We start from the raw sequence: 24,994 nt of genomic DNA, 5'->3' as shown, positions 1-24,994 counted from the left end.
TTCTTCACAGCCTGCTATGCAGTGGAACTGCTGCCTTGGATCAGATTTTGATGCTAAAATGCAAATTTATCTTGTTTATACTTAAGCTGTAAATACAATCGATGAACTAATTTTAGATACTTCTGAAGTAGCAAATTTCTTAAAATATGTTTACAAAGTTTTGTTTTATTTTTGGTTAGTGAAGTAAAAATAAGGAATTGTGTTCAGGATGATTCATACATTTCTGCATATGGTGTTAATACATGATAGCCATGTTTTCTAGCAACATATTTCTATTCCTTTCTTATTTTTGTGTGCTAAAGCTATGCAAGAGGAGGCACTGAAACTTGTATTACTGGCACTGGAAGATGGCTCCGCACTCTCAAGAAAAGTTCTGGTACTTTTTGTGGTGCAAAGGCTAGAACCAAGATTTCCTCAGGCCTCTAAAACAAGCATTGGTCATGTTGTGCAGCTACTGTATAGAGCATCATGCTTTAAGGTACAATATCAGAATTTGAAGTTTGTTACTGTGAACAAGTGCAATTCCAAGGAACCCTTCTTAGAATTAATCTTTTATATGTAAAATGTTATATAAATTCTGTTTCAGTACATTCAAATGTACAGTGAAAAACTGACATGAAGTTATCTAATATTTAAAGATCCCTGTAAAAGGAACGAGTGGTCATGTGTTGATTGAAATCACCTTTGTAATTACTTCTCATTACTAATTGTTGTCTATCAGCTGGAAATTTCTCTCTCCTGAGAGAGGCATGAAATTTAACTCTACAGACACTCCTCACCTGCTACAGGAAGAAATAAAATGATTTGTCATAATCATGTTTGATCTTATGTGGATTCATAAGAGTAGGTCTGGCCAGATGTGTCAGACTGGCCTGGATGCTCTCAAAGCTTGAAGTCCAATTCTGGAGACGATTTCTGGAATACTGTAATCCTGGGTGCTTCTGTGGTGACCGTAATATCTAATATATCATGATGTCATAAAACAAAAACGATGAGACTTCTTGTACTCTTTTATGGCAAATGTCTTAAATAAGAGTTCACTTAACATTTATAGTGGAGAATATTTACCAGAGAGGCCAAGTTTTCTACCTTTGTATCACTTCAGTCAACTTGAGAGGCTTCCTCTTTTCTTTAATCTTCTAGCATTGGGCAGCAAAAGCTACTGGAAGAACTGCTGAATATCTGACTGTATCAGATAACTGCTTTGTATGCTTTGTGACTTAAGCAAATCTGATTGCTTGGTTGTGAGTAGTGGAGTTGATATCACAATTTAGCACTAGTGATCCTGCTAAAACTTGAAGAGCTGGCTGTTCTGCGTGCTGCTCATTAAAGTGGATGAGTAAATGGGGGGGGGGGGAGGAGGGGAAGCGAAGAAAGTAAATAATCTGTTAAATATCAAGAAGAAATATGCATTTGCATTTTATTCTATGTAGCTTTTTTTTCCTGGCAGATTGGAGGTTTCTTGTTAAAAGTGTGTTTATGCATCATTGTTCATTAGGTCACTAAAAGGGATGAAGATTCTTCTCTGATGCAACTTAAAGAAGAGTTTCGGAGTTACGAGGCTTTGCGGAGAGAACATGATGCCCAAATTGTTCACATTGCCATGGAAGCAGGACTTCGAATATCACCAGAACAGTGGTCTTCCCTTCTTTATGGTGACCTGGCACATAAATCTCACATGCAATCCATTATTGACAAGGTTCGTCAAAGGGCAGGTTTTAGTACCTTTTGGTATTTGACTCTTCAGTGGTATAATAAAAGTCCAGTAATTTCTTCAGTTATCTTTTTGTCTTTAGTTTTATCAAATATTAAGTAAAACCAGAATGAAAGCTTTTCCCTGCTGTAGTATATTCTTCATGTGAAGGCATATTGTTTTTCAGTAGCTTGTGTCTCGTGTCTTATGATGAAGCTTCATAGGGCAGATTCTGAGCTGAGAAACAATTTCTCTCCACTGATACTTGCTGTATGCCATCTGAAGACACTATATGTTGCAAGTGGGAGATAATGCAACGGAAATCTTCTTAAAATTGATACTTCACAGTTGTATGAAGTGCACTAATGCTCACTTTACTTTCAGCTCCAATCTCCAGAGTCTTTTGCAAAGAGCGTGCAAGAACTGACGATCGTCTTGCAGCGCACAGGTGATCCTGCAAACTTAAACAGGCTGAGACCTCATTTAGAGCTTCTGGCAAACATTGACCCAAATCCAGGTAAGCAAGCAAAGTTGTTGTTTTGTTTTATTTTTTTAAAATCACATCATTAATATCAAAGTGAAGTAAATTGTATAAGATGATAATTGTCATTACTGATTTCAAAATTCCAGTTAAAGTAGTGCTATCACAAAATCATCTTCAGGATTTTCTGAGCTGTACCCTTGTCCTCGATGTTTTGGAAAAAGTTCTCTTATTTATGATTCCTTGGAAATTACTTATGACAAACCTGCTTTTAATGATTTTTTTTTAGATGCAGCATCTCCAACATGGGAGCAGCTGGAAAATGCAATGGTGGCTGTAAAGACGGTGGTACATGGGCTGGTGGATTTCATTCAGAATTACAGTAGAAAAGGCCATGAAACTCCACAGGTTACTATATTTCTTCATTGTGTCATATGTCTTAATGTACACATTGCAATATGCAACTCTTAAGATTTCCTGTTATTAATTACTGAAATATTGATGGTCTTTTCTGTGGAGTAATCAATAATACTGTTATCTGCTGCATTCTAGTTTTGTAAACAACATTTTCAAATATGGAATACAGCAGAGCTACATACACTGAGATCCATGAGTGTGTAGTGTCTACCTCACCAACAAGCAATTCCTTAGCTTTCTGATGAAAGACAGTTAAAAATATCTTGAATATGTTTGCGTGCTTATTTTAAGCCTATTTTTGTGTTTTTGTTTGTAAATGGAATATATTTTATTTGTGTTTTTTAAGCCACAACCAAATAGCAAATACAAAACAAGTATGTGCCGAGACCTTCGACAGCAAGGTGGATGTCCAAGAGGAACCAACTGTACGTTTGCTCATTCTCAGGAAGAGCTTGAAAAGTGAGTATTAGAGATTTTCAGTTTAAATCCGAGCAGTTACCTTAGAACTCTGAAAATATTTTCTGAGGTGTTTTTATTCATTCTGAACAATTAATTAATCTCTTGAAATTACAACTCCAATGTGAAGTTGAAGGTTCAGTAAAGAAACATCTACCAACTAATTCCAATTCTGGTTTTTTGTTTGTTTTTTTTTACCTATATGGAATAAAGTTTTCTTTTCTGAAACAGATTCTAGGCTCAGTGTCTGTCAGAGATTGGATATACCTCTCACAGGAAAGAAAATGTTAATTATATTTTAATTGACTAAGGAATGAACTGAGTTATTTAGATAATATGTAACATATGTATTCTTTAATCTGTTTTCACCCAGTTCTCTTTCCAAAGGACTGCACACGCAGATGTTCCATAGGAGATGATCTTTGATTACAGGGAGGGTACTGATGTTCTACTTAAGTTATGCTGAACTGTTGAAAATAGACAGCAGTGTGAAGTCCTGTAATTTTTTGCTATCATCCTCTCCAATCTCTTATTAGTTTTACAATTACATTAAACTGCACAATAAGCACTTCTTAAATCATCTGTGTTTTGTGTGTTTATGTGTTTGTTTGTAGATATCGCTTGAGGAACAAAAAAATCAGTGCAACAGTGAGAACATTCCCCCTTCTAAATAAAGTTGGTGTTAATAGCACCGTCTCAACCACTACAGGAAGCGTAATTTCTGTCATAGGAAGCCCTGAAGCAACAGGGAAGATGGTGCCAAGTACTAATGGAATAGCTAATCTAGAAAGTGGTGTTCCCCAATTGATCCCTCGCTGTGCAGACACTTCCTTAAGAGCTTTGGAGAACTCCAAGAAGGCAGGGAAGAGCGGAGCCAATGGACAGAATGTTTCTGGATCCCCTACAGAATCACTACCTGAAAAGTAGGTAACATTTTTTCATAAAAATAGCAAAGCACAACATTAGATGATAAAGGAAGACAAGCTTATGAATCACAAATCATACATATTGAATTCTGGTCCTGCTGTGCAATTGTGGCTGTTGCTTACTGGCTGCAGACTTGTGAACTATCATTATACAAAGATTAGATCTAAGTTGTCAGAATCAGCACCAATTGTTTTAGCTGCTAAATAGTTCCACGTGATATAAAAGTGTAAGTTTCTCCCCGTATTTAAAATTTTACTGATATCTTACTTAGTATTTGGTTATTGCATAAAACAAAAAGCCTGCATTCAATAACAGATGTTTCCTGGAAGCAAGAAGAGTACATGTGGTATATTTTATCAAGAAAAATCCCTTTAATCCTAGAAATCTTCCACTTTTGGGATTTTCCCTTAAAATTGTTTTGGTACTTCTCCATAAAGCACTGATTCCTTAAATTTTTCAAACCCTGTGTCTTTGCTAGAATACGTTTGCAAGTGTTATGGAAGGTTACGAGTACATCACAAAACGTATATATAAGCTTTTGAGTTCTCTTATGAGAAAGTCTGAGACTAAATAATTTGGGGTGCTAAAATTCTATAGTAAGTAACTTCACCCAAATTTTTGCACTACATACATGTATGTACACTGAGAGATGGTTAACCAAAATACATAAAGATCTGTTTAATGATTTCTTGTTAATCCTTTTCAGTAAAATTGGTTCTCCACCCAAGACTCCTGTAAGCCAGGCAGCAGCTACCTCAGCTGGTCCCCCTAATATTGGAACAGAAGTGAATTCTGTGCCTCCAAAGTCCAGCCAATTTGTTCCCAGAGTACCTGTTTACCCTCCACATTCTGATAATGTTCAGTATTTCCAAGATCCCAGAACTCAGCTGTCGTATGAAGTTCCACAGTACCCACAGACAGTCAAGAGTAGGTTTGAATTTTCATCTAGATATGCCTGCACGTTCTGTAGGTAGAAATAACTTATATTTTAATTCTATGGATTTTTATTTTTATTTTTATTTTATTTAAAGACCATCTGAACCTTCACTCACAGTATAATACTGTCTTCCATCCCTGATGGCAGGGACTTGTAGTCAGCTCCCATTACCAATGGTTCTCACCTTTGATTGCTGCATATTATGCAGCTGGTACCTCAGTATACAGAATTTGAACCACATGGTCTCTCATGTACTTTTTCCTTTGTTACACTGGATTGCATTTCATTAGGCTTGCTCATCTCATGCTCTGTCCATGGACGTTATCCATGGACAAGATTCATCCCCAGATGAACATTGAGCATTCAACCACAAAGAGAGATACAGTATTGCATTATGTATTATTAGGAGAAATTTTTTCCTGCTATAGGCATTCAGAGTCCTGGAGGAGAAGTGTTTCATGTTCTGTGAGACTCTTTATACTTGCTTAGCTGTTTTTGAAAGATTTCAGTTATGTTTTTAGGCTTGGTGTGCATGTTTATATTTAAACCATTAGGAGTTTGCTCTAGCATCAGATCATTCACAAATGATCAGAAGAAATGACAGAGGTGTTCAGACAGCTCTTTCCAATGAGGAGTGAACAAAGTGTGAAACTGTCATTTAGAAACCTTTGAAATTGCTTATCTTTTTTTTTTAGCAATGTAGTTTTCTGTTTTAGAGATGTTATTTTACTTTCATGTATAAAGACATGTTTAAAATGTTGACTATGGTTACATACATAGTTAAATCATACTATATGGGAGCAGTGGCAGGGAAGCTCTGTTCTCCAAATTGGGTCAAGCTGATAAAGGATCACTGCTACATCTGCAAATATGGTTGACATATATAAATTTTATTCCAGAGAGGCTATGGGGTTGATAGTGAGATTTTAGAACTGTGCTGCACTTTATTCTCTAAAGATACTTAACCCCACTAGTTTCAGTTATAGAAGGTGTAAAATTCTGTGTTACTTGTGATCACATGAAATATACCTTTTTCCAATTTTCAAGGATACTATCCACCACCTCCAACAGTACCAGCTGGCGTGGCTCCCTGTGTTCCTCGCTTTGTGAGGTCCAATAATGTTCCAGAATCCTCCCTCCCACCTGCTTCCGTGCCATATGCCGATCATTACAGTACGTTTCCACCTCGAGATCGACTGAGTTCTCCTTACCAACCTCCTCCTCCTCAGCCGTATGGACCAGTTCCTCCTGTCCCTTCTGGAATGTATGCTCCGGTTTATGACAGCAGGCGCATCTGGCGCCCACAGATGTACCCACGGGATGATATTATCAGGAGCAATTCTTTACCTCCTATGGATGTGATGCACTCATCTGTCTATCAGACATCATTACGTGAGAGATACAACTCTTTGGATGGGTACTACTCTGTGGCTTGTCAACCTCCAAATGAGCAGAGGACTGTGCCTTTACCAAGGGTAAGTGAAAGCCAGACAGGAAGGAGGGATTAAGGCTTAATTCTGAAAGTTGTTACTGAAAAGGTGATAAATAATTAGTATTTAGACCTGTTCCGTTTTGTTGGGTTTACAGAGGCCAAGAAATATGTCCCAAACAAAGTCTTTTTCTAACTGAATAAAATGGGCCTGTAATGTTGATTACTATTATCTGGATTAGGACCAGAACCCTTCTGCCTATTAGATTTCTGCATGTGCTGTTTGAATGAACTATATATTTAAGATTTGAGTTACTATATGTGAACCAGGTTCTCTTCCAAATCCTTGCAAGATTCTTCTAATGATATCAGTAGAAGACCACAGACCCAAGGGAGTGTGTTTTCCAAGTGTGCCCCCTGCAAGTATTCACCTTCTGGTGAGAGTATGGTAGGATAAACAGTCTTGTATTTGTTACTGCTAGGAGCCTTGTGGTCACTTGAAGTCTGGGTATGATGAACAATTACGACGGAAGCCAGAACAATGGGCTCAGTATCACACGCAGAAAACTCCTCTTGTATCATCAACCCTTCCTATGGCAACACCATCTCCAACGCCACCTTCTCCTCTCTTCAGCGTAGATTTCAATACAGAGGTGGGGAACTTTATTTTCCCTTCCTGTTTCTGTAAGATGCCATTTAATATCTCTAGTAAAGATTTTCCACCTGCCACTTGTTCAAAAAATGATTTTAGCCTTTTAGTAAGAAGAGAGTAGTATCTCACTACAAATGCATTCAATTTGTAGTAAACTGATTGTAAACATGATTTCTGAAAAAAACTTGAAGTGAGGAAGTGATTTGATTTACCCACACTAAAGGAAGCGTCACTCCATTGAACTTTCTTTCTGAACATCCTCAATTGTTTTGTGTTTTTTTGTTTGAATTTTTTTTTTTTTCCAAAATAGGGAATTACAGGTTTTTTTCCACCAAGATGGACCATTTCTTTTATGTTCCAGTTGGCATCATAGCATGATGAGTAGACTAAATCAACCTTAGCATGGAGAATAAACACCTCTTAAAAATGACAAAATACTTTGGTAGAACAACTCTGTAAACAATAATGGAAATTTAATAGATAGAAACTGTTTGCTTTGAAGAGGAAAAAGAAACAAAGCAATAATGATGCAGTGTGTATTTTTTTTGTTACTTAAATGCATCCAAGAGATTCTTGAGAACTATTGTACCAAATGCTCTTTGTAGATTGACAATTTCATTGTTGACATTTGAGGTGTTACATGGTGATTATTCAGAATAGGTTTTGCAAGGTGTATAAACCTGAAGTGAGTGCATTCAGAGTATATCAGATTTTGAGTCTTAATCCATGTTGAAGTGTTCTGTGTCACTCTTCTGTCACTGGCTTCTACCTTAAATAAAAATGCATGACATCCTCTGAATTAAATTACTGCAGGTAGCTGCATGAAGAAACCTGCCACTAGTATAGCAACATTGATGTCAGCCTCTTATCTTGACAAGTCAGTTATTTGTACTGGGAAAGCCTTGACAACTGTCAACTGTACTACTAGTTTAAAATATGTTTGTGAACTGGTTTATGGTTTCCCCCAAGTCAAGTCTTGATTCCCCAAGTTCCTTGATTCACTTGGAGGAGATTGTGATTAGATAGCAGTAAATGTTTTTTTGGTTTTTTGGTTTTTTTTCGTATTTTAAGACTGAATTCCCTTTTTGTATTATTTACTTTCTATTTATTCCCTTTTCTGTAGTTCTCTGAGAGTGTCAGTGATTTGAGTGGAACTAAATTTGAGGAAGATCATCTCTCTCACTATTCACCATGGTCTTGCGGCACTATTGGCTCTTGTATAAATGCTATCGACTCAGAGCCCAAGGATGTGATTGCCAATTCAAATGCTGTGTTAATGGTAGGGGTTCTCTGCATGTTACCTCATTAATGTAATGTTACTTATATGCTAAAGTATCTTCTGTTTGATTAAACAAGTTTTTTTTTAATTGATAGCTAATATTTTTGATATTTTAGTTCAAAGTAACCTAGCCCATATGAAATGGTTTAGCATATCTTTTTAGTTGTTATAAACTCTGTTTACATCTGGCAGGATGTAATGCAAGGAATAAAATTGTCAGACATCTGAAATGACCATTTTAATAACATGTCTCTATAAATCAAACTAATAGTCAAAATGTTTTGAGTAGGTGGCTTGTAAGTAGATAAGACATACTAATTTTTGAATCTGCTTTTTAACTGTTGGAGTGACGGGATAAAAGCCTTTTGACTTCTCAATCCCATCTCTCTCACACATCATAAGCGTTTTTGTGTACATGTGTATTTGCAATTTGAGGGATCTAAAATATTAGTCTCGTAATATGTTGCACAGACAGGACTGACCTGTTGGTACTGTCATTGTGGCCATTCCAGAGCAGGTGTTTCCATTGCGGAACACATTTCTTATTTAGTTCAAGCAGAGTTGTCCATGCTGTATGGATGAATTACTGGCCTTTTTGGGGTTCTAAGACTTTCTGTGCTCCTGTTATTTCAGTGAATCTTTTAAAGTTTATCCTAAGAGCAGTGTACGCTTTTCTGAAGTGGCACAAAGAAAGCTGAAATACTGTGGACTCAGGAATTTAATGTTGGCTGCTTCATATTCCAAGTATCAGAGTTATTTTCCTAGACTACACCTCTTATTTCAATGGAAGGCACGTTCTCCTCTAGTAACAGTTCAATGCCAAGGAATCTATGGAGGGGAAGAAATATAACTTAATGATAATATAATCATTTGTTTTCCATAAGGAGGAAAAAAAGTACTTTGAGAAACAAAAAATGTGATTTGAATCATGGCACACACCTTGCATTTGGAGGGGTAAAAGCTTGTGATTTTAGAGATTTTCTGCCATGTAATATAGCAGATTTTTTTCATGTTCTCTGAAAGAAGTGAAACAAAGTCTAGTCACTTCCCAAGCCTTTTTGATACTATCTTCAGATACTGGAGATATTACTGAAGGACCTTGAAGCATCCTGGAGTTCTTTTTTGTCTGGAAGCACTAGAATGGAGAAGCAAAATTATTTCTTCCAATGCTGACAGTAGCATTAAAAGGCAGTAGTTAAATCATTGCGGCCCATCTTGTCTCTAGTTGAACAGATTTTCATCATTGTACTCAGCAACAGTGATCAGAAAGTCATTGGCATATTGAGTCATCCGAATGACCTCAAACAAGTCCATTTATCTCTTTCTGTTTCCTGAATATGTAGGATTTGGACAGCGGGGATGTTAAAAGGAGAGTGCATTTATTTGAAACTCAGAGAAGGGCAAAGGAAGAGGATCCTATAATCCCATTTAGTGATGGACCGATCATTTCCAAGTGGGGTGCAATCTCCAGGTCATCCCGCACGGGTTATCACACAACAGATCCAATTCAGGCCACTGCTTCCCAAGGAAGTGCAACTAAGCCCATCAGTGTATCAGGTACAAGTACAGGCTTCATACTGACAATACAGTGTCTATCATTAGCATTTCATCCAGTTTATATTTAATACAGCAATGGAAGTGCGAAGAACTAAACATACCTGTATACCCCACTTTTTAAGTACGGAGAAGGTAATTAATTGTATTTTAAATTGTTGCAGATTATGTTCCTTACGTTAATGCTGTTGACTCAAGATGGAGTTCTTATGGCTCAGATTCAGCTTCATCAGCACGTTATGCAGAACGGTATGGACTTCCTGTGTTTTCTGTAGCTTGCTAATGTTCAAAATCCTGAATGCTGTTAAAATAAACAAAAAATTTCTAATAGACTTTAATTTTAAAATAACAGACTTCTCTGTCCCCTGCAAAGCCTTGGAAAACCTGTCTTAAAATGAATGGGATTCAGGCACTGCCAATCTGTCTCACCCAGACCTGTGTTCTTGAGTAGTTCCTCAGGTGTTTTCTTGTTGAACCTCTTCTATATTTAAAACAAAGATGTTTACTTCATATAATGCCCTGGGACACTGCTAGTATGCTCCTCCTCCCTTGCCTTGAAGAGCTTGTTACCTTAGTCACCTAGTTTGTCCAGCAGTCCTTTTGAATCCTTTGCTTTAGAATATTTGTTTTCAATTCTTAATTTTTACCTTTTTTTCTCTCAAAGGGACAGATTTGTAGTTACAGATTTGTCTGGTCACAGAAAGCATTCCAGCACTGGAGATCTATTAAGTATTGAATTACAGCAGGTAAGATCAGATAAACCTCGTACTTAAATAAATAACATTAAATTAGTTTTCTTAGTGTAATCTATAGAAAGAAGTAATATTAATAAAATGATCACTAAGTTACCAAGGCATCAATACCAGAACACTTTTTATGATTCGTAAAGACAGCTTGTATGAGCTGCTCCATTGACATCAGTAAGGCTGTTTGTGGTAGAAAGAAGTGGGCTTTGTAAATGTCAGCAAATGCAGGACAGAACAGATGTTGGACATTTATAGAATGCATAGTTATACATCTGATGAGGGAGCTGTTCTTTTTGTGACCTGAGTTCTATTGCTGTTTGCCAAAACGTAGTTAAGTGTAGCTGTAGGTAATTGATATGTTGTTTGCTTGTTTTTCCATAGGCCAAAAGTAACTCATTATTACTTCAGAGAGAGGCAAATGCACTAGCCATGCAACAGAAGTGGAATTCTCTAGATGAAGGCAGTCGACTTACCTTAAATCTTTTAAGCAAGGAAATTGATTTGAGGAATGGTGAGGTAAAGCAAGGGGCGCTTGGGATGAAACAAATCTTAGATTTATATGCACACAGATTCATTTTTAATTCTGATGTTACAAAATAACTTGTAAAACATTTGCTGCAAGTTACTGTTGTTGCGCCTGGACTGGCTGTTCTGCTACTCCAAGCATATGTCTAGAATGTGGAAATGTAACCATCCATTTCACTGTGAACCTTGCTCTTTGCTCTACTTGTGTGTGTTAAAAATCTAAATCTTAATGAACTCTACAAAAATTTCCATTCTGGTATTCATTTTCTCTTTCTGTACTTTACTAATAGATTTTGCTGTGTATTCTGTTTTGTCTATACCTGAAGTTCTATCTGTGTTTCGTATCATTTAGCTCTTTTGTGTCATACAAATGTTGTGTCCTAGGAATACACCTTCTGTTTTCATTCTAATACATGACTGCAGTTGGAAGCAGGTGAAAAGCCAACCTGATGTTTACAGAAAGTGTTTCATTTTTTCAGACTGATTATAGTGAAGACTGTGCCGATACAAAGCCAGATCGAGACATTGAATTGGAGCTATCTGCCCTTGATACAGATGAACCTGATGGGCAGGGTGAACAAATAGAAGTAAGTTCCAAAATGTGTGTCTAAGTAAGATCCTTTGATTAATTATTAAAGAATTTCTAACATTTTTCTTTATAAACTAGTAATTTATGTTAATAGCAAAGCCTTTTGTCCTACTTTTTGTAGTGATATCAAGCATTTCTCTTATTTTAACACCAGGGGTCTCATATTTCTTATTCAGATACCTGGCTGCTGATACTACCTAAGTGCTAAGCTGCTGGAGTTTCCTGTAATTTCAAACAGTTGATTAGCATGGAATCTAGATTTAAGTCATGATCTTATCAGGAATCCGCTTCTTCTCATGTCAGCTTTAAAGCTGTGAGAAGATGGAGATGCTTAAAGAGCTCCTGAAATTTCTGATGAGGTCATGCCTACAGCTAGGGAGCTTCTTGAAAAGGTTTTGTTTGAATTTCAATCCTTTTAGGAATTCACAATTTATAGCATATTACTTTTTTAAAAACAACAAACCAACAACAAAAACCCACAAAACTGTGTTAAAGAAATCTGATGAGATAAACAGAAATGAAGCATCATGGGCTTTCCTATAGCAAAATGCAATAGATATTCCAATCATATGATGTAAAAATAAGGAGATATAGGAGAGTATAATAGGAGAATCTAAAACTAGTAGCAACATTATAACAGTTTTTCCTTCTCTCCTATAGGAGATCCTGGATATACAGCTAGGTATCAGTTCTCAAGATGATCAGCTGCTCAATGGAACAACTGTAGAGAATGGTCATCCACTAAAGCAGCACCAGAAAGAATCTATGGAACAGAAGAGACAAAGTTTAGGTGAAGACCTTGTGATTCTGTGAGTGTTAGAGAAAACAGCAGTGTCTGCCAGTATTAGACAAACAGAAGCAGCAAAATAGTTGTGTGTTTAAGGATGAACTGCGCACCTATTCAGACTTGGGTTAGACATCTGCATTGCGTATATGTGGTGAAGTGAGAAGAACCTGCTAAGAAGTCAAATTAGGTCACAAATGTGAAAGTCATAGGATGGTACCATTGTTTGTATGCATTGCTGTAATCATATGTGCTGAAACAGATCACAGCTGTTAAAAATACCTTTCACGTACTCAGTAAGCAAAAAAATCTGGAAGTATTTTCATAGTTGCCAGAAATTTAGAAAAATTCCAAAAGGCTGAGTTTCAGACTGTTTGCACAAATCTCTATAGAGAGGTAGTTTTAAAAATACACTATTTTAGGTTTATATGTTCTGTAGTTTTTAATGTATAACGCAGTCTTTGAAAATGAGGCAGACTGCATTTAACATCCTGAGCATACCTTTCCATAGTAAGACGTTGTTCCTGTTTCTAAAAATGAGTTTGTCATTATTTATTTAATGCACAGAAATTCAGTTCTGGATACTTGTGCATGTACTTGTTTAATATTTGTGTAACTTATTTTTCTCCTCAGGGAGGAGCAGAAAACAATCCTGCCCGTAACTTCTTGCTTCAGTCAGCCGATCACAACATCTGTTAGCAATGCAAGCTGCCTGCCCATCAGCACATCAGTCAGTGTTGGCAGCCTCATTTTGAAAACTGCTCACATTATGTCTGAGGATAAAAATGACTTTTTAAAGCCTGTTGCAAATGGCAGGATGGTTAACAGCTGAAAGGCATTCATCTTTCCAGCTTGTGACCACACCGTGGAAGCATTTACACTAGCTTTTTATATATATAATATATATTATATAATGTATATTTTTTTTAAAGAATAATATTGGGGTCATGCATTTCCTGTGGACTCTTTGATACTTCAAGCCCCTCTCGCATTAGCATTCTGAAGAAAAAAAAAAACTTACTTTACTAGGGTAAGGCGTTCACTTTCCACAGATGAATGGAATTTGGACATTGTTTTACTTAAGCTTAAAGCAGCTTTTTATGAGTTTGTAGCAATCCGGTGCGGTATCTGAGCCATTCTTGTTTAAAATGGCTTCTGTAGAAAACTAACAACTCAGTTATTTAAACTAGCAGGATCCTACGATGATACATCTAGTGAAAGGAAGACTAACTTATTTGTCTCTATTTTGTTTCATGAGAGAAGAACTTGTGTCTTGTTGCAGCTGCTTTTTCCTTAGTTGTGGAACTTTGCATGGAGTATTGTTTCCTGATTGAAGACTGAGAGGTGGGGATTTGGACTTGAGACTTTTTACAGGGTTAACACACCATTAGCTTTGCACTGCTGCGTTATTTGCAGGTCTGTGGTGCAGTGCTTTGCTGCAGCATTTTGTTTCCATTTCCCCCCCGTGCACACACACACATTTCTGCTTTAGTACTGTAGATATACACGTACACAGGCTACTTGTCCAAGTAAAGTTACCAGAAGTAAACCAAGTGCCTAAGTCCTCCAGCTAACGTACTAGGTATTGATCTCCCAAGTTATACATGAAACAATTTTCAACTATATTGAGAGGTTATGCACTAATGTAACAGCAGTTTGTTCTTTTTTAATAATGGTTCTCAACTTGCAGATTATAGAATCCAGATGACTTGGCAAAAAGTATCAGGTGCTCTTTGCTTTCCTTTGAAAACCCTGTATGTAGTGATTGCACTGACTAACAAGATGGTATTGCTGTTTTTGTACTGTTTTGTTTTTAATTTAAACTAAATATTGGGAATTTAAGGCAGTTATTACCTTTTATTTAGTGTTGTTAATCATGGTTTTATATTCAGGTTTAATTTTTGCTTATTCAGTGGCAACTTATTTTCAAAGACTTTGAGAATACAATAATATAGCATTATCTGACCTTTAGAGCTCTGACAAGTGTATGAATTTATGCCCTGTTAAGATGTGACTGAGAATCATGTTAGACATGTCAGCTGAAGATAGTTGTTTTTTCATAAATGCACACGAAGTAGAGCCCTGGGCATATGTTTGGTTGGTTTTTAAGAAGCTTTTAAGAAAGCAGGACTCTCCCTCCTGATGATTACCATCTTGTTTGTCCTCTTACTTTTCTTTGTGACAAGTTTTACTTTTTTTGTTTGTTTGTTTTATTAACTTCTGTGAAGTTGTTTACTCTGAAAATTGTACTGGAATATTTTAAGCCAAGCTGATCTTTCACCAGGTGTACTGCATGTAAGGGCTTTTCCTGCTAGCAAAATGCTTAAAGAGGATCATGTTACTGGTCGTCTGAGTTGTTATTTTACAAAATCACAGCTATGTGGTCGGGTAAGATTTTGATAACTGTTTTGTGCACGTTTCTGGGGGGTGGGGGTTGGCATTTCCCTGAGGGTCACTGATTAGACTAAGTAAATATTGGTGTTTGATATCTATCCTAACGAACCTGTCCATGAAATAATTATGTTGTAAATATACCTGAAAATCCAAGGGTTAGTTTTGATATTCTGGTGTCAGTATGGAAGATCTTACACATCTATTGAATACTCAGATGTTAAGGAATGTATGTAGAAAAACAGTCAAGTAGTCTTTTAGTTTCCTTTGGCTGTTGCTGTACCTTCCTATAGCCAGTGCCACCTCATAAGTAGGGTTAGATCAGTGCTTTGTTTCACTTGCAACTCAAAGTGAATGGATACAAGAACCAGACCACCTTTGTCACCTTAACTTATTTCCTATTGATGTTAAACTTAACTTAGAATGTTAGACATAAATATGATTGTTGTATATTTTATACCAAGACCATTCTGTAAATATGAATTTATATTACTTTTGAAATGCTTCTGAGATACTATTATTTGCTGTACAATGTAATTCCAAAACAGATATGCAAACGAGTATGTCTCTTTCATGGATATTTAAACAGTGAGATCTTCCATGTTGAAGGTGATGTAATTTTTTTAAAAGATTTTTAAATTTTAAATTGCTATTTTGTTACAAAATAGAGAAAATATAAAGGTTTGAGAAGTCCTTATTTGCCCTCAGGGAAAGAGCCCTCTGTGCACCAGAACTCCACAGAACATCTTCAGCATGATCTGAGGGTGAATATATACTACATAAATTGATTGTGTATTTACCTTAACTTTTTAATTTTAAAATTGCAGTTTTAACAAACTTGGTTGTGCTCTGCTGGAGGGGGATTGGAATAAGCTGCTTACACACATTTGCCTGTTTGTCCAGTGAAGTTACATAAGCCTAACATATTCCTGCCAACCATATTGGCATATGTAAGAACAAACGTATCTATATACTCTTGCCTGCAGCAGGAGGTCCCGTGATGTAGTAGTTCTCTAGGATGACCATATACTTCATATGGAGAGTTGGTTCTTAACTGAGACTAGTTATTTTCTTGAATTTTTAATGTAGAGAATGACAGGCAAAAGAATTACCTGGGCATTTAAATAGCATGCCAGCTTTTGTCTTACAGTTCTAACACTGACTGTGTGATTTTTTTGCCATGAAACTATGCCCTCCAGTGCCCTGAGAAGTAGAAGCTACAGGTGGGAACCTAGTTCTGGCTCTCTTCCTTGGTGGAGTTTCATCCCTTGACCCTATGAACAACAAGTATGTATTCATTTGTCTAGTTGCAAATCAGGTGCCTTTGGGCTATGGAAGGGCTTACTTTCTGACACTGAGATAGAGTTACTAATTTTTGTGCTTTAATAGCAGTGGTTCCCATTTAGGTTTTGGCCTAAGATACCTTTGCTGTCAGGAAAAGAAAAAAAAAGGCCCATAGCAGATTGGGGAAAAGAGATTGGCTCTTTTGCTTTGCTTGGACAAGCATTTTGGGTTTGTTTGTTGTGTTTTTTTTCTTTTGTTTTCCCCTCTTAGGGGTACAGCAGGGATTTCACATGCAAGAGATACAGGAATTATTAGTATCTAAGTTAATTGTGTTGCCTCACTACCTGGATTCATTCCTTGTTTTGCCTCATTTTCCACATAGGTCTTAATAGAGACTAATGCTTGTGCTGGGAGAATGCTTGTGTGAAAAGTAACTATCTGTACATTCTTAACATATAATTATAGCAGAGTGATAGCCCTGCTACTGATATTTTGTTCCTGTAAACAGGTGACAAGAAATGAATCTTAGTGTTTATGCAGATTTTGCATTGTAGAATGTATACTAGACCCTTCAAAGGAAAGGTTAGACTCTTTGCAAAGCAAACTGGCGTTGGTTCTTGGTAGTCTAGTACAGGGATGCTGAAGTTTGACACTTGATTTTAAAACAAAACAATTGTACGCAGCTGATAGTTAAATAAGCTCTTAATTGCTCATTGTAGACGTCTAATCTGGCAGGTTTTAGTGCTTTGATAACACGGTTGTGTTATTGCACAATTTAATTATCCTGTGCTCGAGAGCTGAATGCTGTTCTTGTATTATAGCGTACTAGGCTGGATGAGGTACAAAGCAATGCACAGTGGTCGGAAACAGCTGAGGAAAGAACACTTAAAATAACTAACTACACTCAGAATAGTTCCAAACATGTTTTTGTTTGCTTTCTTAAAGCACAGGTTGTCAAGTTGTATCTGTTGCTGTACATAGACACTGTATGCCAGCAGCTCCTTGATCATCTTTGTGAACAGATTCTTCATTATTATTAGACTTAAAGGAAGATGTTGAATTTGAGAGTGTAACAAAATGAGAAATGATTGAATTATCTATAGTATGTAAAAGTCCATTCTTTATGTTGTAGTTCGATCCCTTCTGTTAGGCAGCTCCCCTCTCATTGAGGGACCTCTTCTGCAAGCAGAACACAACAAATGTGCTTTGGAATGACCCAGTTTTCAGGATAAAGGAGCAGCGCTTTGGCAGCACTGTGCATCTCTTTGCTGGCAAGGGAGCACAGCGAGGGAAGGGAAAGCCAGAAAGGAATAGCTGACGTTCCCAGGTCCAGACGTAGCACTGCACCTCCAGTTGTGATCGAGAGGCTGCCGCAAAGGCTGAACTCGACCAGAGCCCGCGTCTCTCGCTGCCCAAAGCCGGGGTCGTTGCCCAGAGCCCGTCGACTGACCCAGAGCAGATCTCTGTGAATCCGAGGCATGGGATGCATGCGTTTCGTAGCTGGGCAAACAAGTATATTATACGGTAGTTGTGATACAACACACGTGGCTTTGATTTGTACTGCACATCCCCACTGTACAGCCACTCCGAAGTATCGTGGTTAGCTTGCAGCATCTGCTGTCCGCATTTATACTGTTTACTGCGTATTCTTTTCCCTGGAAGTTTAAGGAAAAAAAAATTTTTTTTCTCGTTGCATCGATTACATTTTTTATAAATTTGCTTAGCTGGAAAGTTTGGGAAAAGAGGCCTGTTTGTCAATTGTACAACCGATTGTGAAGCTCTAGTGTGAATATTTTTACGTCTGTATTAGACATTTTCTTTGCAAATCTATTGTTCGATTGAAATGTAAATGAAATAAAAGATGGTGTACACCCATCATGTATAAAGCAGGCACCATCGCTACGATGGATTTAATGCTCATTTTTATGGCGCATTCTCAGCTTCTATTTAAAACTATAATTTAAAATCTGTAAAATGAAATGGGGTTATATGGGGGAGTAAATTCTATTCCGTTTATTTCGGTTCGAGTTCCCGACTCGTCTGTTCCCTCGTGTTAGAGTAGGGGGGCCCCGCGCGGGGCGGCCGTGCGTGTTTTGCTGTAGCACTGAAGTGAAGAGGTTTTAGCTTTGGCTGGTCACAGAGTAGAGCATCATGGTTTTCAGTGTTTGAGAGACTCGATGGAAGAAGTTTGCAGTATTGACATGTATTTGCATGCACAAATAAAAACTATTTGTCCACCTTAACCCGCCTCCGTCCGTTCCACCCCGCGCCGTTCCCCGCCCGCCGGGGCCGTTCCCGCAGCGCTCCGCCCCGTTCCCGCCGTGCCCCGCGCGGATCGCTCCGGAAGGCGGCGGGCGGTGAGACGTTGGGCCGGGCCGGGTTCGGAGGGTGGGCCGGGCCGGGTTCGGAGGGTGGGTCGGGCCGGGCCGGGCGGCACCGCGGGATCCCCGGTAACAGCGGGTACGGCCGGCGGAGCGCTGCGGGATCCGCATTGACTGGGAGCGGCTGAGCCGCCCGCCGCGGGATGGGGCGGGGCCGTGCGTGCGGCCCGTTGTCCCGCAGCCGCCGTGCGGGGTTACGGCTCCGCCTGCGCCGCCTCCGCGCTCCCGGAGCGTGTTTTCCGTGCTCGGGTTAAACCTGTGCGCGGTTCTGTCTGTCCTTCGGGGCGCAGGAGCGCTGTGCGATGCTCGGGTGCTCGGGTCTCCCCGCAGGTGCTGCTGCTGCTGAGCCCGCTGTGGTTCGGGCTGCTCTGAGCTCCGAGGAACCGCCGGCAGAACAGCTCCTGCTGCTGGAAACTGAACCGTACGTGTCTGTGATCCCGAATCGCGCTTAGAAATTGGTTCTCATTGGGTAAAAACGTGTGGAGATCCGCTCACATGTGCCTGCAAAAACAGCGTTTATAACTGCGGCTGTTGGAGGGCTGAGACGCAAAGTAGGGCTTTATTCATCCCGGGTGCTTGAAATTGGTATTAAGAGCTCGTTCATGTGGCTGTTGGATGTGTGGCAGTGGGCCCTGAACATTCTGGGTGGGTAAAAGCTGCTCGGGAGGAACGAAGGGCTGCTGTTGTCATGGAAGGTGGCATCCTGTGCTGCACAGCTGAGTGAGGTGCATCGTGTGCTGTGTTTATTTTGTAGAACATAATGACTGCGTTGGATGACAAACTGCTGGGCGAGAAGCTGCAGTATTATTACAGCAGCAGTGAGGGTGAGGACGAAGACAGTGAGAAGGAAGACAAAGAAGGGGAGAGCTCCATTCCTGACAGCGTTGGGGAGGTCGAGCTTAGCAGCGATGGCAGTGCAGTCAACACAGGTATTGCCGTGTCACACTGACTGCTTTGGGAGTACTTGGTTGGTTGGAAGGTTTGTGTGGTTTCCTGCTGTGTTGTTATTGTAACAAAAGACCTATTTTCAGCTATATTTGAGTCATACCTGCAGCTGTGGGGTTCTTGAGGGCTTAGATATTAATCTGAGTTAACCTTCAGTACAATTATGAAGGTAGCCCAGCTGGGTAGGGTTGTCTTCCTAGACAAAAACAGATACAAACTCAAGGACATGCAAAAGGCAGGTTACCTCTGTTCTTCTCATTCATTACAGCATTGTGCACAGTGTACAGAAAGCTTATGATAAGCCTGCTGATTTACTGCTGATTTCCATAAAACTACTGGAATTTTAAACAAGAGGAATAATTTTGTTACTGTTTTGTAGTCAAATGCCAGCATGTTTAATTTCAGGTCCAAAAGGAGTCATTAATGACTGGCGAAGGTTTAAACAACTGGAGACAGAACAGAGGCAGGAGCAGCGCAGAGAAATGGAACGCCTCATAAAGAAGTTGTCTATGACATGTAGATCTCACTTAGATGAGGAGACTGATAAGCAGAAACAGAAAGAGCTTCAGGAAAAAATCAATGGAAAGGTAACATGACATGAAGGAATTGCCATTTAAACGTTGGACTTTTTTTGTTTCATTATTTGTGTATGTTGAGCAGATTGGAATCCTTACCGGGTCAGTAGATACGTTTGGGAAAGCAGGTGAATAGACACAAAATACATGAACTCCTTGTGATTTCGTTTCTACAGACAAAGTGATGTTCTTGTTTTGCCAAAGAAATGTTTGCTTAAAAACTCATTAAAAAAAGCTGGTGAAAGAGAAGTGATCTGAGGTCAGGCACGGTACCCAAATCAGTGCTCAGAGCTTAGTGAAAGCACATAGCTACCATTAACCTGAATTAAAGTGGGATCGTGGAGCAGCCTCTTGAGTTATTAGTGCAGCGTGTGGGAACTAGGAAACCCAAGGCTGAAATCACTGTTCCCACTGGACACAGTTTCTAATTAGATCAAAATGGAGTGTAATACAGCCGGTGCTTGAGCCTCCGTGGCTTGCACTTGCCTGTTATTAAAGATGAGTGACCCACATTAATCCTCTTGATTTAAATTAATTATGTAAGTGACCTATATAGTGATGAAGGTCTTTTTTTCTCTGTCGCGTATCTTTGTATTTTTAGATGACGTTACAGGAATATAACATGATTCACAATGATGAAGATGATGAGGAATTTTTACAGCGATACAGGAAGCAGCGAATGGAGGAGATGAGACAGCAGCTGTACAGCGGGCAGCAATTTAAACAGGTTTTTGAGATTACCAGCGGAGAAGCGTTTTTGGACACGGTTGATAAAGAACATAAGAGCACTTTGATCATGATCCATATTTATGAAGATGATATCCCTGGCGCTGAATCCCTGAACGGCTGTATGATCTGTCTGGCTGCTGAGTATCCAACAGTTAAATTTTGCAGAGTAAAGAGTTCGCTCATTGGTGCCAGCGCTCGCTTTACCAATAATGCTCTGCCAGCTTTGCTGGTCTACAAGGCAGGTGAGCTCATTGGCAACTTTGTGCGGATCACTGACCAACTTGGAGAAGATTTTTTTGCTGTAGACCTGGAGGCTTTTTTGCAGGAGTGTGGTCTGCTTCCAGAAAAAGACCTCGTGCTCCTGACCTCTATACATAACCCCTCTGCGTGTTACAGTGAAGACAGTGATCTGGAAATAGACTGAACCACTTACACCACAGGGCCAGTAGGTGTAGTTGTGCTGTGGGATGTTGTTGCTCCAGGGGTTGTTCCCTTCCTTTCTTAGTGTGGGTATGTTATTCTTCCCCTCCATGCACTTGGACTTTTGCTTGTTAAAATGTTGTTTAAAATAACGTAAAGCATTCCTAACATTTTCATAAATTAACTCAGTAAAGTACATGTTAAAATGTATTTTTCTAAGCATGAAGTTCTAGTGCAATTCAGTAATTAAGTTTTTAGGCATTCATGTCTTTTATTAACCTGAAATTGAACTGCTGCCATTGAGTTAACACAGCAAGGTCCCTCCTTCCATTCTGCAGCTTTCAGGCCCCTTCTTGGAACTGTTGTTCTAACAATGACATCAAATTTTTGTTCAGTACTCACTTGCAAATAACAACAACTCCTGACTTGATACTGAAAATTGCTTTTGAGCTGGAGAGGGCTCTTCTTTCTTTAACCTTGTCTGAGAGACTTAAACGGGAAAACCTTCTGGTGCAGCTCTTAAAGCACTCTTAGGTTTTAAAATACCTACTGTTAGAATTCATGGCAGTCACTTCAGCGGGAAATAATCTCTGCCTCTGCAGAGAGTGAAAACCAACAGACATCCTGGAGAGTATCAAGGAGAGTTTTGTTGGCAAAATGCTGAACTGGGACTTGGCTAGCCATGGCATATCTCTAAAATCCTCAAACACTGTTAAATAAGTGCTAATGTTTGTCTCTGTCCCCATACTACCTGCTTAAGGTGGGTCTTCAGATGCATTTTGGATATATATAATAATCCTTGGACCTGACAGATGACTGGAAGGCTTTGTGGGAAGTGAGCCTTGGGCCAATAGACAAGCTCCCATCTCTTGTCTGAAGCTCAGTATACAGTTTCTGCACAGTGTTAGGCAGGATCAGAAGCGTTGCCATAGTCCTGTTTTCCCTCTGATGGCAGCTCTTTGGGAGCATGGGGTGTTTTGGTGCAGTGTGTCAGTGGAGTTCACTGACAGAAGATGCTGTGGAGTTGGGGTGGAAGCATTGGAGCAGTAAAAGTTGCACAGTGACACTGGTGACTCTTTCCCCAAAAACTTGTAATTCCCACTTCTGGACATGGATTAAAAGCCATGCAGCACTGGCTGAGCCCATTTGTCTTTTTTTTAAGTTATTGCTCCCAAATGCTGTATATTACACTTCCCTTCTGCAGCAAGTTCCTCGTTATCATTTGTTAGTGATTATATTGTTATTAAAGTGTGTTTGTTTTGTTTGTGCTCCGCTTACTTTATAAGTAGTGATATTAGGAAGTAATTTCCAGGGTTTCTACTGCATTTACAGCTCACCCTGCCTCCAGCAAGTCTAGCACTATGTAGATAGGATGTAACCCCAGCAGCGTTAGAAACCACTGGCAGCATGTAGTGAATGCAAGCTTGGAAACCTCCAGTGATGCAGAGCAGGGCCAAGGCTTTGCTGGCCAGGTGATGGTGTCATCTCCCTGCACCTGGTACAAATGAGCATGCTGAAGGTGTGCACTCTGTACTTAGTTGTTACTGAATTACGTCTCCTGCACACTTCATTGGATATTCCGTTTGCTTTCTCACACATGACCTATTGTGTTTGTTATTTAATTTTGAGGAAAGTAGACTGTCCTTATGTCAATAGGATGTATTGCTATGTTTAATTATTATATTTAATGGCAAGTTTTGTGCAAGGCACTTTGGAGCACTGGAGAGAAGTGCAAAAATTTCCTTTAGTAAGAATAGATCTTAGGACAAGGATAAGCATTTATAATTGTATGTATTCAGACTATTTTTAAAAGTAGTATAAGCAGACAGGTAAATAATTTGTAATTAAAAATAGCTGAAAGAACATATTTAGCTGTTTTAAGGAAAGTGGCAGAAAGCCAAAGTTTGAAATGTGGTGAAAGATTCGGGTTACTTGAATTAAGTCTCTGAGTGTGGGTATGCTGTGTCTGAGAAAGAAAGTCAAAGTGACCATGATTTGTATTCAGGATGAGACTCAGTAAGTCCGTAGTGCAGACAGGCGCATGTTAGCAGCACAATAAAACCTGGTTTGGAGGGGGGAAGAGCTGACTGAGTTACTTTGAGGTTTTATTTGTACCAAGCAGGGGTTGGGGCACATGACTGTAAACCTGTAACAGGGTCAGAACCTCTCGCTGCTCTGATGGCCTGCAGGAAGGTGACTGAGTCCTGGTTGTGAGGTTTTGGTGCTCAGGTATTTGACAGGTGGTTTATGCTGCCAGTAGCAAAAGGAGGAGGAAAAGTGCAGAAAAGAGAAGTTTGAATCCAGTACATCATTGATCTGAAAGAAAAGATTGAGCGCAAGGGAGAAGAGGGGTAAAGAGTTAATGCTGCTGAGAAGCAAGGCTGGAGTGCTGCTGCTGCTTTTGCCTATTTCTGTAGCTAAATCCTTCCAAACCAACTAGCCAGTAGGTCTGTGGCCCCAACCCCAGCATTCTTAATGCATGTAAAGCAGCAGAGCAAAGTAGAACAGATTTTAGGATAGGTTTGTCATGAATTTGTTACTGTCCATTCAATACGAATAAGAACTGCAGCTCATACTAACATTGTAGCTGTTTCAGTTGAAGTGTTGGAGTATGTTTCATTTACCTTAATTTAAGTGAGGTCCTGACCTGCGGATTAAAAACTGGAGTATATATGTATATATATATGCACATTATAGATAGATGTGCATTAGAGAACTGCAATTAAAATGAAATTGTACCAACACATACCTACAATAAAAGTTCTGAAACATTCTGGTTTGGCCGTGAGCATCAGGACCTGGGTTTGAGGCAGATGCTTCTCCTTCCCTCCAGGCTGTTGTGTTCCGTCACCGTCAGAACTCCACTTGTATTGATGCATTCCTACTAAATTGCTTGACTTTGAATAAAGGAAGCTTTTTAATCTTGCCAAAGATGTTTCATCTATTTTTTCTGGCACAGCACAAAGCGCTGTTCTGGGCAGAAACCTGATGGGGTATTCCAGCACTTTTCAGAGCTGCGAAAGGCTCTGGCACATCAGGCAGGTGGTAGAGATCCCAGCAGTGATGGCTGGCGTGGGTTGTACGCTCGGATGTTTTGTCTCTTGCACTAAGCTCTATCCTGACTTGGCCAGAAGTCCTCTGTAATTAATATTCAGGATGAGATTCAGCTGTTAGACAACAGCAGGAGTCAGTGCACCCATCCTGTGCCATGGCAGCAGCTCGCCCTGCGGCTCCCAGAGGTGGTGGATGCTGGGCAGGTACCAGCCTGCAAGCTGCCCCTTGGGCTCTGCCTGCTCTTTCCTCACGCACTTCCTCCCCTCCCACCATCACCCTGTTGCTTTTTTTAGTGCATCTGATGAAATTGCTCAGAGATAAAAGCGCTGTGAAAGGTTGGGAGTCTGGAGCAAAGCAGTTGTGGTTGGTTCCCTTCCTTTTGCCTTGGCAGAGTTTGTGCAGGCATTGCTCAAGTTTGAACAGTTTTTGGCTGCAGATGTGACAGCATTATACAAACTTTGTTAAATCCATTAGGTCCACAAAGCAAGAGAGCTCAGAAAGAAGGCGACTGGTGCTGGAAAACAAGCTTGATATTTATTGCCTTCAAATGTTTCCAAATACTTAGCCTGGTTTGCACATCTGAAATAGGACAGTAAGTTAATGCATGGTGAAGGTTCATTGAGCAACACTTCTAGTGCCACGCTACGTGTGCTGTGTTTGCAGCCTGTCCTTTCTGTGTCCTGTTTTCTATGTGCAGCTCTGCTTACTCCTGTGTCTGCCCATGCAGCTGAAGGAAAGCAGCAGCA

The 24,994-nt window shown here is 39.5% G+C and overlaps 2 protein-coding genes and 1 non-coding gene across 6 annotated transcripts in view; all 3 read left to right on the top strand.

Moving 5' to 3' along the window:
- Window positions 1-18,387, top strand: part of RC3H2 (ring finger and CCCH-type domains 2) — a 28,577-nt gene extending 10,190 nt beyond the window's left edge. Inside the window, exons 5-21 of one of the 3 annotated variants that reach the window (XM_015879213.2) lie at window positions 303-478; window positions 1,499-1,699; window positions 2,078-2,210; window positions 2,464-2,582; window positions 2,938-3,050; window positions 3,662-3,970; window positions 4,681-4,894; window positions 5,958-6,386; window positions 6,823-6,993; window positions 8,116-8,271; window positions 9,615-9,828; window positions 9,990-10,074; window positions 10,490-10,571; window positions 10,953-11,087; window positions 11,576-11,683; window positions 12,346-12,494; window positions 13,103-18,387. In XM_015879213.2, the coding sequence (XP_015734699.1) occupies window positions 303-478; window positions 1,499-1,699; window positions 2,078-2,210; window positions 2,464-2,582; window positions 2,938-3,050; window positions 3,662-3,970; window positions 4,681-4,894; window positions 5,958-6,386; window positions 6,823-6,993; window positions 8,116-8,271; window positions 9,615-9,828; window positions 9,990-10,074; window positions 10,490-10,571; window positions 10,953-11,087; window positions 11,576-11,683; window positions 12,346-12,494; window positions 13,103-13,301 (2,993 nt within the window). In that variant the 3' untranslated portion in view covers window positions 13,302-18,387. The remainder of the gene's footprint in view (window positions 1-302; window positions 479-1,498; window positions 1,700-2,077; window positions 2,211-2,463; window positions 2,583-2,937; window positions 3,051-3,661; window positions 3,971-4,680; window positions 4,895-5,957; window positions 6,387-6,822; window positions 6,994-8,115; window positions 8,272-9,614; window positions 9,829-9,989; window positions 10,075-10,489; window positions 10,572-10,952; window positions 11,088-11,575; window positions 11,684-12,345; window positions 12,495-13,102) is intronic. The other 2 variants (XM_015879216.2, XM_015879215.2) reach the window with 2 other exon arrangements.
- LOC116654193 lies at window positions 1,882-1,989 on the top strand. The gene has a single exon (XR_004309177.1). It is a non-coding gene; the product is annotated as a small nucleolar RNA SNORD90 (small nucleolar RNA).
- A 94-nt stretch (window positions 18,388-18,481) lies between the features above and the next one.
- On the top strand, window positions 18,482-24,125 carry PDCL (phosducin like). 2 transcript variants are annotated; one of them, XM_015879220.2, is made up of 4 exons: window positions 18,482-18,501; window positions 19,280-19,454; window positions 19,876-20,057; window positions 20,647-24,125. In XM_015879220.2, exons 2-4 carry the CDS (start codon window positions 19,286-19,288, stop codon window positions 21,196-21,198), a joined length of 903 nt encoding a protein of 300 aa, XP_015734706.1. In that variant the 5' UTR covers window positions 18,482-18,501; window positions 19,280-19,285; the 3' UTR covers window positions 21,199-24,125. The 2 variants fall into 2 exon arrangements, with proteins under 2 accessions (XP_015734706.1, XP_015734705.1); XM_015879219.2 differs by lacking the exon at window positions 18,482-18,501 and adding an exon at window positions 18,649-18,946.
- The last annotated feature ends 869 nt before the right edge of the window (window positions 24,126-24,994 follow it).

The sequence above is a fragment of the Coturnix japonica genome, chromosome 17, assembly GCF_001577835.2.
Source record: "Coturnix japonica isolate 7356 chromosome 17, Coturnix japonica 2.1, whole genome shotgun sequence".
Classification (NCBI taxonomy): Eukaryota; Metazoa; Chordata; class Aves; order Galliformes; family Phasianidae; genus Coturnix; species Coturnix japonica.
The sequence above is the reverse complement of the archived record's forward strand: the minus strand, read 5'-3'. Positions and strand labels throughout refer to the sequence as shown.

Coding starts and splice junctions, on each gene's coding strand:
- PDCL (XM_015879220.2), top strand. CDS start 19,286: ATGACTGCGTTGGATGACAAACTGCTGGGCGAGAAGCTGCAGTATTAT. Junction 19,455..19,875: donor TGGCAGTGCAGTCAACACAG/GTATTGCCGTGT, acceptor GTTTAATTTCAG/GTCCAAAAGGAGTCATTAAT. Junction 20,058..20,646: donor AGGAAAAAATCAATGGAAAG/GTAACATGACAT, acceptor TTGTATTTTTAG/ATGACGTTACAGGAATATAA.